The following is a 19627-nucleotide window of genomic DNA, read 5'->3' on the forward strand; positions in this document are numbered from 1 at the left end:
AAATAGCCATAGGGAATGTATGTGCCAACCAACCCCAAAATCAGTGTGCCAACCTGCCCCACCCACATTAGGTCAAACTTTTTTGCACAAATGCTGTTAGCCAGCTAATATCAGTCACCTCAGGTTTTCAAACTTCATTTTAAATTATAGATGAGTCCCCTAACAATCAATTATAATCAATATTTTTTTATATATCCCTAACCATTACCCTTCTAGGATGTATTTAGTGGGAGGTGCATATTCTAAGTTTTGACACTACAAAATTAAAAAGTTGTTCTCACCTAAAGGGTTAATGACCTGGAGACCAGTTACATACGTGAGTTTACGCTACTCAATAAGGCCGTCAGTTTAATGTTGGAGTTTTGTTGCAGCTCCCTCTAGTAGCCTGGATATTAACAGTATTTCAAACCTGCCCCTGTTCCAACCAGCCCCGGTCTCCCCTACCGTGACTGGTAAAGGCTGGCAAGCAAGCCGCAGAGCGATCACTTCCCTGTTAGGACTAGGCTATATGCAGCAACACATTTAAGAGATGCATGTTGACCTCAAACCATGGAACTAACAAGTTTACCCAACCGCTGTTTATTCTCGTGAAGTTTCTTCCTTTTTTCTTGAACTGAATGGTAAATTGGTTTCATGTTCCTCTTCTTAATGTATGAGACACTTGCTATAACTGTACACCTGTCTGCTTGACTCAAGGGGAGACGGGGGAGGGGGCCTTTAGGCTATTTACTTGCGTAGTGTGCGTATAGGGAGAACCTGCCCTGTTAACTCACATGATTTCTGTCGCATTTTGGAAATAGTCATCGACTGTGAAATCACACCAATATCGTAGTACAATGTAAGGCCGGCGAAATGTAGTATAAGGTAGGTTATTTCTTATTATCCTGATCAAATAATCTTTAAGCTGCTATCCAAACTTAATTTAATGAATTTTCAGAAATTCTAATGAATTTTAATGCATTTTCAGAAATGTGTTTGCTTAAAGGTCTCCTTAATTGTGTCTCCCAATAGTGATTATAGGCATCATCCACGCATTTTCAACGCAGTCCTGGGGGAAAAACACCTTTAGACCTTCCTTCATAATGAGGTAGGTAGGTTAGCCTATGCCTTGGATCATCTGAGAACAAACTTTGGTTGCGTTTGTAGGCTACTATAGCCTATAGGTATAATATAGCCTATAGGCTACTGGAAGTCTTTTTGGACAAAAGCGTCTACCAAATAGCCTACCATAAATATACTGAAAACGAAGCGCAAAAAATGAAGAGGTCATATGATATCCCGAACCATTGAAGATTGAATGTAAATTGGATATGTAAAACCATGTGAACATTACTTAGCCTACATGATGAAAAAAAAACAACAAACGAACGACGCGTTTGAGAAAAAAAAGTCGGTGTCTTCTATTTTGCCAGTCAAATTAGAGTGATTTGCAACGAAAGTTCCCGCAATGCCGTGTGTTTAGCCTATTGAAGGTAGCCTAGATTTTATTAAGTCTACAAAATGGGATCAACGTTAACGAGATTTATTCTAGCCACCCATTTGTGAATCAAAAACGCAAGTTATTAACAATTCATATCATCATTCGGAGGGGCAGGTCGAACACGATTTTGTCAACATAATGTGATGATTTGGACAACTGATTCTACGTAAGTGCCTACCTGTTTGTGTGGTGAGGTATTGATTGAGTGGTTGATTGAATGAGAGACACCTGGACAGTGAGAGCTTTAAGAGTGGTGTGCTGCTTTGTCGAAAATAGAAGACGGGGTGTCATTTTTCCTGAGCGCGAACATTGTTGAGTGCTTTGTAGAAATTAAGGTCGGGCCAATGCAATTGGATTGTAGCGACCAGGGGCTTCGTTAGAAAGACTCAACATCGGGGGCTTAGCCCAAACCAAAAATGTTGTCACCCATGAAATCAATAGGAAAGTCTTTGGCGCGTTCCACCAGCTATAGCCTATGATTATGTTCATGAGAGTTGTAGAGTTATTATTAGTAAAAAAATAATTGTTCCAAATAAAGTTGTTGGTAAGCCTATATGGACGGATTTCCCGTTTACCAACAACAAACCTAGTTGAGCAGCTCTGGGCAGAAGACGCTCTCAACGTTATAAACTAGGGTGACCAGACGTCCTCTTTTGCCCGGACATGTCCTCTTTTAGAAACCTAAAAATGTGTCCGGGCGGAATTTCAAAGTCGTCCGGGATTTTGTTTATTCTAGCCTCAAACGTGTTTACAGCGAATTTGCATTGCTCTCTCTTTCATTCATGTTTCATTCATGGATAGCCTATATATCTATGTCTTTCATTCACATACTAGTCACGCCCTCCCCCTACAGTTCGCTTTGCATTGAGTGGAAAGTGTAGGGTGTTGAGCCTGACCTTAGCTACCGTCATTGGTCGATAGTAATCTCAAACATTTAATTGGTCAGTCAGTCACCTCAATAGCGCAAACTTCCTTGTTTAGTGTAAGTTCACTGACGAATTAAAACGTAAATTTCCATGTTTTTGTCTCGGTCGATATCAACATGAAGCTGAGTGCCTGACCTATAAAGCAGGCACTTACATGTCGGTCGCAAATAAAGGTGCCAACGACCGACCTACAGGTAGGCTACACAATATTCAGCAAAGCATCGAACGGCAGCGAGGAGTGAGAGCTAAAGTCAGCTAAAGTGACAGTTTTTCGACCTTAACATTACGTCTCCAAAAACATTTTGATGGCACATCAACTCATAACCATAGACTGTAAAAAATATAACAAGACGAACACTTCTGCCATTGTCTGAGCGGCCTTCTCTGGACGATTGCCGACCTAGCAACTTTCTAGCTTTGGGTAGGAAACTGCACTTTGGTTATCCCTTTAAACTGCCTTTAACGGATAGCCTGCACACTGACAACAGCAGATGTCAATAATTCTCTATCTAGGCTACTGTAGCCTATATGCAGGTGAATTAAATATGTTGGCATAACATAAGGGATAGATGTAGGCCTATTTCTTTACAAAAAAAATATCTAATAATAATGGATTGAAAAGAGGTAGGCCTAATAATAGACCAGACATGATTGAATACATATAAGAAAATGGACAACATATCCACATCAGTCCCCATCAACACAACTGTTTTCACAGGACAGGATTATTAAGCTCTAAAACAGATTGTTCAAAATTATAGAGCTAGGCTACTGTAAAAGATTCGGTTTGTATTTTCAGAAACACCTTGGATCAAATTTAGAGATATGCAACATTAAAGATGGGTTGCCATCCAAATATATCTTGCGCGTATAGAGCTCGCTTTTATTGTAATTATTGTTTTTGCACATTGAAAACTTTCAAGTGTTCAAAATAGTCTTTTGAGGCAGTGTTTTTCTGTTAGCGTTGGGCTGGCCAATCAAGCTCATTATCATAGTCACCATGTCTGTTGACCCCCCCCCCCCCCCCCCCCCCACTGAAGTGTCCTCTTTTTCACAAACCCAAATCTGGTCACCCTATTATAAACGTTATAAAAGTAGGCTAACCTGATAGTTGGCTACTGTATAGGGGGGGGGGGGGGCGGCTGTCCCGTCCACTTTGTCCTTGGTCATGTTCAATATTGAATTGGCTATGACCTTATTATAGCTTAACTTACCCTACCATGAATTGGTGTTTGGTATTTCTGTTATTTGGATCCTATACGGTAGGCCTATGAGTGGGATGGATTTAATGTGGACACGCACATCAAAAGACGCAGAGTGGATTTTTTTTGGAGTTTATGGTGAAACTGTTCCGCCTTTTAACCCTTCTGTTCCCATATTAAGACAATAATGTGGTGGCCCTGGGCATTAAAGCCTACCTCAAAGTGCGCCCCCCCCCAAAAAAAAAGCTAGACTTGGACAGACCGACGACATCTGTTTATTTACATTGCTACAAAACTACATAGCCTAAACAAATGGTATAGGTTTTTCTAACTTGTAGTGCTCGATTTTGAACTATCTGCTTTGCTTGTGAATGAAGTTGTAGCCTAGTTTCCTTTGTTCAATGCTTGTTGAACGATGCTGGCATGCGTGTCCCTGTCACCATGTCATTGCTCTCTCGTTGACTCTCTAGTTGTAATCTCACCCGATGTTGCTGCTGCACCTTCCAATGACGTTGTTAAAGCTGTTAAAACATCTACTTCCTTGAAGTGACATGGCTAATTACATAGGCCAGTCATTAGGCTACTTTCATGGTCATGGGTCAACGCTTCGCGATGTAATTCACTAACGAAACAGGCATGAGAGGGGAGATTTCAGAGGTTTCAACAACGAGACAGAGTTTGCCATCGTTGCAAGAAGTTGCCAAATTTGTCGCTAGTCGCGAGATGACATTTTTCTGTCGCTGTCCAGACACTGTCCATTTTGGATTCATTTTGTATCGTAAAAAAAAGATACATTTAAAGATACATTTGTGCGTAGCCTACTTGTGGACCAACTCAACTCTGACAGATTGAGGAGGGGGAGTGATGGTCACATAATTTGATTTGTTTATAATTTATGATTATTAATATTACTGTGAAATTAGTGTTCATAAACGAGTAATGTATGGTCTTTCAACAACTTCAAGTGAATAATATAACAATTTACGAAAAATATTTGTAAAGCTTGTGTCATGTGGTGCCACCCCACTGGCTGTGAATGGTTGGTGCCCCTGGGCACTGGCCCTTATGGATAATCCGGCCCTTTTATGTTTAGCCTATACTAGTTTTGTGTTCCTTCTGCATTGTAACTTGTTAGACATCCATAGTAACACATTATCCTTTAATGTTGTGATAGACCTTTGTATCAACTTGTGTTCTATTAAATAGCCTATAACCAGTTTTGCCCTCAGATGCCCTGTGTTAACAAAGTCATGGAGCTTCGTTGTAGTCAAAATAAGTTAACAATATTTTTTAGAGAAAATAATTGTCAATCGTTTGACCCCGAACACAACAGGAGGGTTAAAAACAGGTGAAGCCTAATCGGAATCGCGGTTATCTGTCAATTAGGCAAACTTTCAGAGACAACAGAATCAGTAGGGCACCAGTTTCGTTCCGTTGTACCAGGCCTATGTCAAAAGCAACCTTAACTTTTGTTTGCCTTTTAATGTGTATAAAGTTACACAGGGTTAAGGGGACCACACACACACACACACACACACACAACTAAACAGGTTAACACAAAATACAGTACTGGCCAGGGACCTTGATGGCTCTGGCACTAGAGATCCACAGCTATAAAAGGCCTCCGGCTAGTGATGGGTCATATGAACACAGGACAAACACAAAATGCATGTATACCAACTCTCAAAATGAGGCTGCAGACACTGAGGATCAGCAGCAATATGGAGGGCCTCTGTCAGTGGTACAATGAAATCAGATGTAAAGAAAAGAAATAACACAGTAACACAATCAATTAACCACTGGGTATCAACAGCGCTGGCCATCCCTACTACACATAAATTACTTGATTAAAAACCCATAATATACAGAAGAAATAAAATCAGTGCCAGTGAAGGGAAAATACAATTCAGGTGAGGTCTTATTTTACGAAGCCCAGGTAGCGTGACTGGCGTGAATTCCTAAAACCCCCAAACTTCTGTTTACAAGGCTATATGCAAAATGACATACTGAAAGTTTCCCTAGATCATTATGAAATGGGTAACGTACCACAGTAATCTATGATGCATGTGTGACAGGTGGGAGTCCAACACAAAGGATTCTATAAAGAGGAAGTGTTGGGTGTAAGCAGCAATGTAACAGATTACATCGCCATCATATCTGCGGCAATAATGAATGTCAGGGAGGAAAAAAAACAGGGCAGCCCTTTGAAGTCTGGCACCTGGTAACGATAACGTTTCTGGATTTAAATAGAGGCGCACACAATGAACATAGCTTACAACTCATCAGTGTTGTATAAAGTACTAGAAAGCAATACTTGAGTAAAAGTACAAGTATCGTACTAGAAAAAGACTTTGGTAGAAGTGAAAGTTACCTTTTAGAATATTACTTACGTAAAAGTCTTAAAGTATCTGATATATACTGTACTTATATCAAAAGTAATTTTCTGATATTTAATGTACTTAAGTATTTGAAGTAAAAGTAAAAAGCAAGCGGTTTTATTTGGAACTTTTATTGTGAACTTTATTTTGGCTTTCTTATAATAAAGCATATTCAGGGGATATCTTCTTAATCTCACTCATCAAATCAAAATCACATTCTTTTCTAGGACTTTTCAGGCACAATTATCTTAAGTTCAAAGAACAAACAGCATATTTTTAGAGCTGACATCAAAGAAAAAAACAGAAACAGAAATTTCACTTTTGTATGAACTTCAGGTAAAAATGAAAGATAAATAACTTATTTATTTAAAAAAAAATGACCTGCTGGTAGGGAGAATATTTTGGTCATGTGGTATGAGCATTTCTAGGGCTTACTCCCCAGGTCACCATCTCACTCTCTCACACACACACACACACACACACACAGGGCACCTATGTCCAGCAGCTACTAATATGCCAGTCATTAGTTGAAACTGAAAAGGTTTCTGTTCATCTTCAAAAGAAGCTGGTTTTCAAAGTTGCCAGAATTCAGTGCCCGGGAGTTTCAGGCCCAATACCAGCCCACGTTTTACATAGTGGTGGAAATGGATAAATGAGGCAACATTTCAGCTCTTACTATCCTGTCGTTTTTATTAGTAACATGGTTCAACAAATGTGTAAAGGTTATATAATAATTCACTTCAACTGAGAAGTTAACAAAAAATATTCCACTATTCCACAAGTTAACAAAAACAGAAAGAAAGAAAGAAAGAAAGAAAGCCTTTGAAATGTCTATCCTATCCCTATCCCTATCCTATACCTAGGATAGGCCTATATATATCTAGCCTATCCCACGCTTCCACAAAGAGGCATATTGAACTAATGTTTAGGCTACATGTTTTTTGCATGGGTAGGCTATATTGTTATTTGGTGATTTAGCCTACTCCTTTACTACACCCTCTTCTGAGCAAACAAGCAGGGTTTCCCGCAGCACTTTGCAGTCAAGGCGGCCGCCTTGGCAAAACCAGCCTGCCGCCTTAACTACGTCGTCAAAAAAAAACGTGACCAACGCCAATCTCCCTTCTCCGCAGAACGCATTAAAAAATAAGAAGAAACGTGTCATGAATCGAAAAATTTTATTTTATCATCTTTACACATGTGATAGGCCTGTGCGTCTGAATCAGAGCTAGTGAGCGGAGCTGAGCGGTGCAAATATCTTGCTCCTTGTTCTCAAGAATCAGTCAAATCGCGAACAGCCACAGCTCCGTTTAATTGTCAGGTGTGAAATGCGTTCATATTCCACGTTTTATGTCATAAACGTTGCAGGCCTATGGAAAGGTTTAGTGGTAGGGTTGTCCAATGATCAAGTTGTTGCTTCAATTTGTGTTTTAATTTATGCAACGCACCGATGCTGGGTTCATCCGTTTGGCGCAAGTTTAAAATTTATTTCATGTATAGCGCCACCTAGTTAAAAATTAAAAAGCAAAACATTAGGTGTTTTCATCACAATATCTCTGGCTGACATGGTCAAAATTGCACGAAATTGAAAATGTAGGATCATTATGACACCCTCCGAATGCATGCCAAGTTTCGTGGACTTTCGTTCATGAGGGGCCTTACAATAAAATAATTTATGTGTACATTTAGTGACCGTACACCAACAAGGATTCCCGGGACACTGAAAGACCGGGGTACACAAAACTTGGTGGGCATGTAACCCCACATGGATAGCATGGAACCATCGCTTTTCATTTTGATCTGTAGCGCCCCCCGCTGGACTGGACCCCCCGAAAGGAGGGTAGGGTAGGGCAGACACAGTTTTCTGTGAATATCTTGAGAACCGTAGGGCCTAGGATGACCAATTTTTTGCGTATGTTTGCCTCCAGGGGTCATGTAAACCCATTCCATATGCACACATGTGCATAAACAGATTCACACGCACACACAAACATTCACAGTAATCCTACGTATGACACATACTCACACAGTAGACATGTATACGCATGCATGCACATGCACACACACGGGCACATAAACAGGCAAACACACAAGCACATGCACGCACACACACCCACCCACACACACATAAACATAAACCTGTACATGCACACAATTCAAGAATTTCTCAGAATTATGTACAGGCAAGATGGGGGTGGGGTTGTATAAAATGTATATTACATGTGAAATCTATGAACTAATCATGTTTTGGGACTTATTTTTGTGGAAAACATGTGCTGGACTGGGCGGCGGTCATATTTTGTCTAGTTTATAAACGGGGCCACCGGAGGGATTTTGAGTGCTTCAATCAAAAGTTGCATGACCCTCCCCTGCCTGCAAGAAAATTTTCAACGACCCTCCAACAGCATTTTCAAAATAGACATGGCCAATTGTCGATACCTTCCGCCCACGCTTTTAAGCGCTAAGAAAACACATTGAATAGGCTACCGTTCTAAAATCAACCACTGCTTTCTGATCTTACACATCACACTTCACCAAGATGGTGGCCATTTGAGTAGATTTACTCACTAACATTGTTGTGGAAACACAATAAGCATGGAAACTAAATGCACACTTCCTGCAACTGCATTAGCCTACTTGAAATAAGTTACTACTCTAGTAAGTATTCACATGAAATAAAACAATAAAACATTGAGACCATTCAACAAAGCACACTGGGTAATAACAAATTCAACACATGAACTTGTTGCTATGAACTCGTCTCTAGCCTTCCTCAGTCAATGTAAAGGTGCCGAAGCTGAACATTATCCAAAACTCAATTTCTCAGACGAGCGTCAATTTGGGAGCTTGCTACACTCCTTCCTTCTCAAATGACTTGAAAAGGCCGTTTGCACAATTTCACAAATAATTACAGGGACCGAAAATGGCAACTTTTTCCGGGTTTATCATTTTAACTTTTCCCCGCTGTCTTGCCATTTTAATATTTTCCCGTAGAATATCCCATATTACTTTAATAATCTCATTACATTAGTCCTGCATTCTGGCCTGTCTCTGTGTTGTCCTGTTGTTACCCCTTGCCCTTCCAGTGAAACAGATGTATTCAAATCATCGTTTTGCTTGCTTGAATGCGAACTCAGAGTGATGTTAACCTAGGCCTATTTAAGTTAACGACGTGGTTGTCGTGAGAGCACGATTCATTGGCGCTTGCAGTGTTCGGCCGTAGGCTATGTCTACGTGCGCACCTTCCAGGCTACTCAGCTACGAGTAGACAAAGAATTCCCTCTGTATATTCACTCCAAGTTGGCCTACCATAACTTACCAACTCTACACTGTAGACCATAAACTGGCTATTTATATGACCAATGTATTTGTTCAACTTTATGAAGCAGAATTACGTACTGCTACTTGGAACGCAACACATTTTTGTTGGCAGGAGAGAGAATGACAGCGATTACCAAATTGCACTTGTTGCTGGTTACCAATAAATAGGGCCTACTATATATTTTTTGCAAACAACAAAAACAGAAAGGATGGAGACAGCAAAGCTAGAGATGGGCAGGAATTGGTAGAAATGCTTGTCAAAACGTTAGGAGCTGGATGTGTGGATGAATGAAGCACAAGTATGCTTTATGTTAAGCATGCACACTGTTTAAAGTTAGGCTACACGGTAAACTACAAGTAAACCAATGTTAAATTTAGCTTCTTTTTTAGGGCTGGATCAAATTGACCAAATGGATATAGGCTGTTAGGCGTGAATAAAGTAGGCTACTTTGTTGCTCCTACCATTTCAACGTTAATGGGGACGAAAAACTTTGACAATCATTATATGACCGCTTCGCTAGCTTCGCTAGCGGCGGTCATAAATAGCGAAGTAAAGTACAGATACGTGAAATTTCTACTTAAGTACAGTAACAAAGTATTTGTACTCCGTTACATTACAACACTGCAACTCATGATGTGCATCAATTGGCCAACAGAAAATCTCATAAGCAGGCCTAATGCTTTTAAATCAAATCATGTCAATATTATATTCGATGTGAACAGACAATGCCGCCGCTACCACCACGCGCATCACATACTGTGCGTAGGGCACCAAGGGACAGGGGGCACCACAATTTAATAGTAGCTTTACTGCTTTCACTCTTCTTAGAGAACATTTACAATGTCAAAATGCACCAACATCTTACATAAGGATGACACTTTTTGGGTCCTCTTTGAGTCTCCACTATGCAGCAGATCTAACTTGAAGGTTATGCTACTCCATTTAATCGGGAACGCGTCTGAGCGCGCATGAGAGGGAGAGAGAGTGGCAGGTTCCAGCTGACTTGTCATTGTTGATAATTGATTTCTCCTTTTTAATATAAGAAACTTTTAAAAGGAAATCATGATAACAACAAAGACAACGCTAGAGGAGATTGCAGAGTTATCAGGTTCCAACTACTGACCATTTATAAACTATGAGAGGGCACTTTGACATAGGCTGCACGTACTGTGATTTGGACAGAATATGAAGAGTGGTCTTTGCCTTTGTGTACTGGTAATAGAATTAGATTACCATTTGATTAATAGAAGTCTTCAATATCCACTCAGATAGCTAGGTGGCTACCAGGTTCATTGTTCACTTTTAATTGCAAACAGAAAATATCTAACATTCTATTTCCAAAGGAACGAAGGTTGTTTATACCAACTTAGTAGTATGCTTATCATTGTTAATATTGTGCTATAAATGTGGCACAAACAATGCAAACAGAGTTGTGGACTATAGCCATAGTTTGAATGAAGCTGGCAAAATATTATGAATACCGTGTAGACAATGCTCTTAAAGTGGCAGTGGACCATTTATAAATTACTTAAACAACATGAAATCGTTATATTAATTAATTAATAATAACACATTAATATTAATATAAGGTGCACAAAGCACAGTTCTGCTTATGACGTACTAACAGAGCGTTGACGAAAATACAACCTCAAGCCCGTCTAAAAACCAATGCTGACTGGCCGTTCCCAAATTTTCTCCATCGCAAGAAGCCACACTGATCTGCGAGTGGAAAAATGGAGCTTGCGAGATCAGGATGGTCTCAAGGCTATGAGAACTACAGGGTGCTTATCAAAATGGCCATCTAGGTCATCAATGAAAACACTTAAGAACTGAGGCACTCCGTTATAAAAAAAATGAAGAGCCTTTATTAAATACTGATTAGGTGCCTACGTGTTTCAACTTAGTTGTATCCAGTATTTTATAAAGGCTATTCATTTTTCATTCAGAAGTGTCTCAATTCTTTAGTTTTTTCATTGACCGCTCCAAGATTTTTTGGATTGTCAAACTTACAGTAGACCCAGTCAGACTCTAAAGCAAGTGTATCATTTTGGCTGGTCTAATAACTAGCTCTTTTTTTTTGCATCCTTTTTTAGAAATTAATAAGGATGATTTACAAAATTGACCAAAGAAGGGACTGAGAAACTCTGTGTACAATACTTTATTCTCTCACATACAGTAAAAGGATTTTGATTCATTATTTTTTACATTTTGTGTAGGCAATACAGTAAGATGCATTTGTTCATCACTCCTTTTTATACCCCTCAGGAACATCTGCTCTCATAAAACAGTCTTGGCGCTAAGCCTACCTACACTTTTCTTTGTCTACCACATACCATACTCTATAAGGTAAGCTGTCAATTTTCTATCAGCTGAAACACTCTATGTCTCACTCTCAGTTTCATAATGACTGTTCCATTACATGTGTTTTTAGATGTACATTACAGGGAGCAATAGAGATATAGACCGAATCAGTCACAAACAAGATAATACAGTCCATAGCCTTAAATGAAAACAACATGTTATAAACAGCAAAAATATTATTTCACTTATTATCTTATATTATTTATATTATATTATTAACTTATTGCACATGCAAAGGGTTGGCTTTCTTTTGGTGGGTCTACAGGAAATGGCATGTTTCTAAGCTACAGGGAATGACATGTTTCTAAGTTTACACCTGCTATACAAATAAAATTACTTATTGAAAATATTTAGTGATAAAACAATGAAATGTGTTTCCTTTGTGAGTTCAGACAAAAACTTCCATATTCATTAGGTCCAATATTCCAATATGTGGTTTAATGTTCTGCATTTCTCATTAGTAAGTCACTTTGACACTAAACTCCTACTTCATGACCCTGTCTGTCCCAACCATTATGTAAGACGCAAGGGTTGACATCACTTCTTGTTATTTGGTTTGCGTCAAATGTCTTTGGCATCAATGATTAGGGTAACCTGAATGTATACAGACTCTGCCACTGTTACTACTATTATGATTATATATCCTTAGCTGTTACTTAAACCCTGGATAATTCTGTGTCAAGTCAGATACACATATTCTGGAGTGCATTGTGTGTGTGTGCCTCTCTCCTACAGCCAAATTAAACTCTGCATCTTGATTGTACTTCTCCATGACTGGATCTTGTGTCTCACTTTGATATGCCATATTTTTCCAACATGTTTAATTTGCTTTTTATGATAATCTGTGTTTGGATTTAGGTTCCTTGAGGGCTTGATTCCTATGGGTAAATGTGAGTTATCCCATGCAGACATGAAGCTGGACAATGCTGGGGACAAAGGTCTTAACTTTGGGTAGGTGGATGATGGTTCAGCCATTACATGAGAGATCATAAACATGTTGTGTCCTACATCATGTTGTGTAATGTTAAATAGGTTTGGTTGTTGATTGGCCAGAGTAAAATCCTTTAACTACAGCACAAGGCAGTTAACACTGTTTCTGTGTATGTGAAAATGTACATTTTACGTGAATCAGACACTGTACATGTTAAACAGAGAAACACTAAAGCACTTATTAGGATTACATGTGCAATGAAGCAGAGGTGTAAAAGTCTGACAGAAATAAAAGTTCTACCATGCATTGGTTCTTCTACCTGTGCACTTAACACAGGTGATTTCACTAATTACTTATCTGGCTTAGGAGTAGAATCAGCCGCTTAACTGAATGGTTGGAACAAATATGTGGTATGACTTTTAGACCCCGTTTACACGAGCATGTGTATTTTTATAAACGAAGACATTTCCCTACGTTTGAGCCTTTCATTTAGACGCAAACGGAGAATTCGCCCCGTAAAACGGTTATCCAAAAAAACTCCGGCCAAAGTGTTTTTTTGGGAAAACTCCGTTTATGCGTTTGGTTCTAAACTGTGGTAAACGGAGTTTTGGGCAGCCAACGTCACAGTATGCAACAGAAGTACACCAAATGTGCGACCAATGTTTACATTTACATGTTCTCACGTGCGACTTTTCAGGGTCCTGATTGGTTAATGTGAGCTTGAGGCTATCGTTAGACTGCCACTGTGGTTTGGCGTGCTCATGACAGCATGTGTACACGGGTTTGTGTAAACACATTTTTTTTAAAAACGGTCCGTGTACATGCAGTTTTATTTGCAAACGTAGATGGCCAGATATTCGTTTAGGAAAATACCCTGCTTCGTGTAAACGTAGTCTTACTCTCTGAAGCTGGGCCATGGAAAGTTACATTTTTCAGGCCATATCATTTTTTAGTTTTCCCATTCCAAGATAATTTCCCCGGGTCAAAGTCTATCTTATATTATCTTACTCCTGTTTATTTATGTAAATGGTCTGCAGAGTTACAAAGCTCACAGGGATAAGCCTGAGCGAGTGAGATGGGGATCACATTGGAAATAATGAAGCAGCAATGGTACAGCGTAACACAACGCTCATAATAATTCAAAAGAAGTTATATCTCACTCCCAAGTAGACCGAACGGTCTACATTCACATTACGCTTTCAAAGTTAAACCAAGTTCAACACTCAAATTGTTTGATGCTACTGCTGCCGCTCTTACTGTTCTTGTGTGTTTGGAACTTTTAAGCACATAAATGTATTTCAGTAGAATATGAATAGTGAAAATGAGCAGAATTCAAAAGGCCTCTTTAAACATAATTTTGTGGAAGTGCCTTTGCACAGCAGATTACAGATTAACTCTTAAACATTTTATTGTACATTGTTAACATTAATTTTTTTTACAAGAACACACTATCTGAAAGTAGGTCTCAATTTTTTACAACTCAAAACACAGTTCACAGTCATGCACACACAAAATTCACCACACCAAAAAATGCAAAAATGCCCTGCAAAATTTTGCACTCAACCTTGCAACTCAACCACTAACCTGGCACTGTTTGTGGTGGTTTTCTGTCTGTGTGTGTGCGCCTGCTCACTGTTCGTAGTGTGTGTCTGTGTGTGTGCGTGCTCAATGTTCATAGTGTGTGTGTGTGTGTGTGTGTGTGTTCTCCTTGCTCACTGGTCATAGCCTAGTGCTACTGCTCAGAGACAGGGTGACATTTCTCTGTGTGTAAATCAAATAAGCCAAATAAGTCATTCTAATCTTTCTAATTCTTTGAAAAACACAATGTGTGTAAGACAAACTCTTCTAGAAAACCCTGCCTCAAAAGACATCTCTGTCTTTTCCTAGGTCTAGAACTGACATTCAGACCTGCACTTACTGGGGTGCACCCATCATCTGGGATGGGATGTTCAACCCAGAAGTTTATGATCGGACCCATACAAAAGACCATACCTCGGTGGCCTTGACTGTATTTGCTGTGGGCAGGTAAATGATACAAATTAAGCTGTGCGTGTGTGTTTTTGCTACTTCTTCATTTGTTTTTTGTTTTTATCATATGGGGTGGGTTGTTCTTATAAATTCACCCTGTTTGTTTGACATGAGAATGTTGGTAAATAATATGCTAACAAAACAAATGTGCAATGCATCCTGCACACACTATAACATGCGCAGAGTTCACAGGAGACAGCCTATGTGTAAACAGGGTGTAGTTGAATTTAGTACACTATTTAAATTAATGTGTTAAAAATCTGGACATAGAGATATGTTAAAAAACAACAAACAAGAAAACAAGTTGTGTTATTTTCATCACACTTATATTAAGAGTGTACATAGTAATGATGCGCGGGTTAGGTTTTTTTTATAATCCGCGCCTGCTCGACCCATTTTGGAGGTCCAATCTGGCCCGCCAGACCCAACCCGACAATATATGCGTTTAACATCTACCCGAATCTGACCCAACCCGCATATTCATAATTTTAACGATAAGTAATGTGGTTGCATCAATATCATGTGATAATGTTAGTTTTTTCTACAAGACATGCATGTAGGGTAAAAAATAAATAAATGCACACACACCTTTTTTTTTATCCAATCAACTCTGGTGTTCATGTGCATTTTAGACAGAGACGGTGAAGGAGAGAGGAACCGAATGGATAAATCTCACTTTAGCCTACCGCGCATGCACATGAATGTTAACCCAGAACGTTGCTATAGCGAATTTGACCCGACCCACCCGTAACCCACGACTGTTGTCCCTATCTGGACAAACAGATGTGTTAAAAACGACACAAGTTGTGAGAGTGAAGGCTACTCATATACTAATTTAATCCTGATTTCTAACTGCATCATTTTCTTTTTGACAAATGGCAGGTACCTTGATGTGTATTTGAAGGACTTCTTGATCTCGGCGGAGCTCCACTTTATGGTGGGTTTTCCTGTGACTTACTATGTCTTTACAGATGTCCCAGAGAAGATTCCGGCCATAAAACTGACATCAGGGCGAGAGCTGAAATTGATGCCTGTGAAACGCCACTCTCGGTGGCAGGACGTCTCAATGATGCGCATGAAATCCATCAGGGACGCCATCGACAGCTATATCCAGCATAATCATCAGTATGTCTTCTGCATGGACGTGGACCAGGTCTTCAGGGGCCGCTTTGGCACCGAGGCTTTGGGGGACTCTGTGGCCCTCCTCCACGCGCACTACTACCATCGCTTCAGGAGAATGTGGACCTACGACCGAAACCCCAAGTCCCAGGCCTACATGGCGGACTCTCAGGGCGACTTCTACTACCACGCAGCAGTGTTCGGTGGGTCCTGGCAGAGCGTGAAGCAGATTACGGACACTTGCTACCGCACCATCATGGAGGACAAAAAGAATCGGGTGGAGGCTCTGTGGCACGATGAGAGCCACCTGAACAAGTACTTCTGGAAGCACAAGCCCAGCAAGGTGCTGTCTCCCGAGTACTGCTGGGATACCTCCATTGGGTATCGCAGTGATATCCATATTGCACGACTCCTCTGGCAAGAGAAGCAATATGACCGGCTTAGGGGCACAGGAAGCTGATGGTGGAGCTATGGATGCCTATGCAAGCAGCAGTATGCTGATGCTTAATTTATTTGCCTGATGCTTTATCCAAAGCAACTTACATATGTCCCTTATTACAATAGTAGGTGGACCTATGTGTCTAATTTGGGGGCTTGTGGGATTCGCATGTTCTTGTTGGAGAGTATTATATCTTTGTTCTAGGGGTTCTTAAGAGTAAAATAAACATGAAAAAAACATTTTGAAGGTTTTGAAGGACCCAAATCAAAGGTCAGATTCAGAAAAGGTCAAATTTGGTGTTTTGTCCATAAACCTCACATTGCTGGTATTATAGTATAGGGTTTGGTGCCAAAAAACAAAGATATTTTACAAGGTAGTGGACCACATAAACAATACAACATTATAAAACATGTTTAGGCTGATGATTGATCTCTTTAACAAGAAATTGTGCCTAAAATTCTCGAAATTGTCCGCTTAAAAAAATAATACTTTAATATCAATACTATCAATTCATGCCTATTGCTTTAGTGTAGGCCTAGCCTGCTCTGCCAGTTCTTGTCTACACCCATTCAGAGTACAAAGTGCAGAGATCTCTGTTAAATCAAATTTAATAGACTTTTACATAGCTAGTACCAGCTGAAGTCTGTAAGGCCTTCCGTAGCCTATGTATCTGAACTCCCCCTATTTCCACCGGTCCCGTATTTCCACCGTCTTGCGTGTATGTGTCACTTAATATCCATTTCTATACAAACCAGGACAGCGGACTCCTATAGAAACGCAACCACCCACACCATAGGTGTATCTAAATTAGCTATTTTTTTATTTACAGCTCTTCGAGTCACATTTTACCGTGACTCGAAGAGCTGTAAACAGTGTTGTAAGGCTGCGTGTACACAACCGCTTGGAGCTCCAGTGGAATTTTAATTTCACAACGAGAATTCCCATCAGGCCAGCACTATAACTCAGAGCGTGGTAAACAAAATCGGATATTTCAGGCAGTAAATGCTCCCGTTAAGAACCAAACCAGATTTTGTTCAAATCTACACACCTATAGCTACTGAAAAATGTAAGGTTCATTTAGTAAATGTTATTTTGAAGTGTTAAAAAACATCATTGTTTTAGAATTTCTGAACAAAAGTGGTGATAATTGGGGGTGTTACGATAAGTGTGAAGAAAAGAAAGGGTAAAAGGATCAGATGTTGATGTGGCTGTTGATAGTTGGCAGTTATAGAATTTAGAATATCGAATAACCTTAAAGCACCTGAAGCACACGCGCTGTTCTTAATGGTTGGTGATATTAGTGACCTTCTAGCCTTCTACATTTGAGCAAGCACATTTTCATAGTTCATGGTGGCACAGTCTAGTTAGGTCATATTCTGAGGTGTGCCTTTCTGTTAGTCAGGTGATGGCACACATATTCTAAAAGAAACAGATTTTGGGCTATGTATCCAGTGGCAGATATGTGTGGACTGGTGAATGACCCATCACTAGAGACATATGCCAAATTTCTTGTTTTTGTCCATGAGAGAGTATGGAGATGGTGATCACAGATCAGCCAGCGATTACAACATTACAGTGCAGTTAACAGAACAAAGCAGTTTGGCACAGGAAATCCACCTGTAACAATGTGCATCTGCAGCATGCTAAGATTCGCTACTAGAAATCATGTGAAGCAGGCAGGACTCAGTCTCTTCAGAAAAGACGTGGTAGACCATCTTCTGAACCTGCAGCAACACCTGCAACTGCATCAAGTCCATCTAGAGGGACTTTGTACACTTGTTCACATTAACATCCATACTAACATCCTGTGTGAAGAAAAAATAAACATACCATAGCCTAAAATTTCAAATAATACACAGATATGGCCTTATTATGTCTTCTATGCAAGACCTGCTCAATAAATGAAGCGCCCTCTGTTTCATTTGTAGGTGACTATATCTAATTTAATTGTTGTTATGAACTGGATATGTGATGATTCTGTGAATACTGGATATGGGGCCCCTGTTGTACAATGCCTGCATACCACAAATAGTGCAATCATACAATCAATGAGAGCATGTGGTTATAAATTCTTTGATGCAACAGTTGCTTTTCTGGACCAGTGAGTGACATTTGGGTAATTTTCTGCGGCACACCTGATGATCTCTCACGGCGTACTAGTGTGCCCCGGCACAGTGGTTGAAAAACACTGATCTAAACCAAAAGAGTGCTGAGTCTTTGATGCCTATCAAATTTTCATGGCTAAGTAATATGTCATGGTCTATGGTGTCAAAGGCAGCGCTGAGGTCCAGGAGAACAGGGAGGGCTTAATAACGGTACATGCCCTGATAGCATTGAATGCGGTACATGCCCTGATAGCATTGAATTATTTATAATCTAGAGCAAAACATAATCCAGAAGGGGAGAGCAGTCTTAAGAAGGTGAGTAGGAATAGGGTCTAGTAGACTAGTTGTAGATTTTGATGAGAAAATTGTGGAGGTGAGATTTAATATGTTGTGTATATGTAAATGAATTAAATGTTGTTCGAGGTCTCATCTGTGATTCTGTTATTTTTTTGCTATCTTTCAGCAATGGAGTATGTGCATTTGGTGAAACTGATTGGTTATTGATCTTATCTCTAATTGTTTGACATACAATCATAATACTGACATACAATAATACTGTTAAAAATAACTGTTTTGTGAACTTTATTCAACATAGCCAGTGATTTAGGCGAAATGTATGGTGTTAATTACAATGAAATATACAATTTAAAAAAATAGGGTTGAAACAGGTAAAAAAAAATGGAGACATCATTTATTTTCCATGTCCAATGACCTCTAAAGACAGCCCAACCACTCTCCAAAAATTAACATTTCAAACCTACAGAAACCACATAGGCCCCCTGACTACAAGGGCCAGTCTCCCTAAAGCAACTCAGGGTTAAGTAATAAGTAATAATTAAGAGACATAAAAAACATAGAATGATTAAATGGCACTCTATTATAATTTATTCCACTGCTTGGTTGAATTTCCCATTGTCCTACGTAATTTAGAACGACCATTAACCATATTATTACACGGCTCTTCATAATGCTGCAGAATGCTCCATTCACTTGAATGGGCCTTCCCAAGTGGTCTGCTAATTCTCAATAACAGACCGTTGCTAAGTATAACAGAGCGCTGTCAAGGAAAATGGGCTTTGTGCTTCTATTTCACGTCTTTCATATCACTACGCAAGGACTGGAACTTCATTCAAAAGTGAAAGCAGACGGTTGATCAGCTGTGTTCTAAAGAATGTTTGATTCAAGTTCAGCGTGTGCTGTTGTCGAACTATTTGTTTCTCACCAAAAGCCACGATGAAACGGTAACAAATGGGCTATAGTCTAGGCTATGTAGGCTAAAGAGTCACATCGTGGGGAGTTTGTTTCGTTTTGGCAAGTGGCTGTGTAATAAGCGGGATAA

At 39.7% G+C, this 19627-nt stretch overlaps 1 protein-coding gene across 1 annotated transcript; it reads left to right on the top strand.

Moving 5' to 3' along the window:
* Nucleotides 1-485: 485 nt before the first annotated feature.
* On the top strand, nucleotides 486-18717 carry LOC143103745 (alpha-1,3-galactosyltransferase 2-like). The gene is made up of 7 exons (XM_076267552.1): nucleotides 486-620; nucleotides 801-864; nucleotides 1012-1087; nucleotides 11571-11651; nucleotides 12525-12617; nucleotides 14485-14622; nucleotides 15508-18717. The coding sequence occupies exons 3-7, from the start codon at nucleotides 1083-1085 to the stop codon at nucleotides 16202-16204; spliced, it is 1014 nt and encodes a 337-aa protein (XP_076123667.1). The 5' UTR covers nucleotides 486-620; nucleotides 801-864; nucleotides 1012-1082; the 3' UTR covers nucleotides 16205-18717.
* Nucleotides 18718-19627: the final 910 nt, after the last annotated feature.

The sequence above is a fragment of the Alosa pseudoharengus genome, unplaced genomic scaffold, assembly GCF_046254945.1.
Source record: "Alosa pseudoharengus isolate Yale_2024_CS ecotype anadromous, Long Island Sound unplaced genomic scaffold, YU_APseudo_1.1 YU_APseudo_1.1_scf_5, whole genome shotgun sequence".
In the NCBI taxonomy this organism is placed as follows: Eukaryota; Metazoa; Chordata; class Actinopteri; order Clupeiformes; family Clupeidae; genus Alosa; species Alosa pseudoharengus.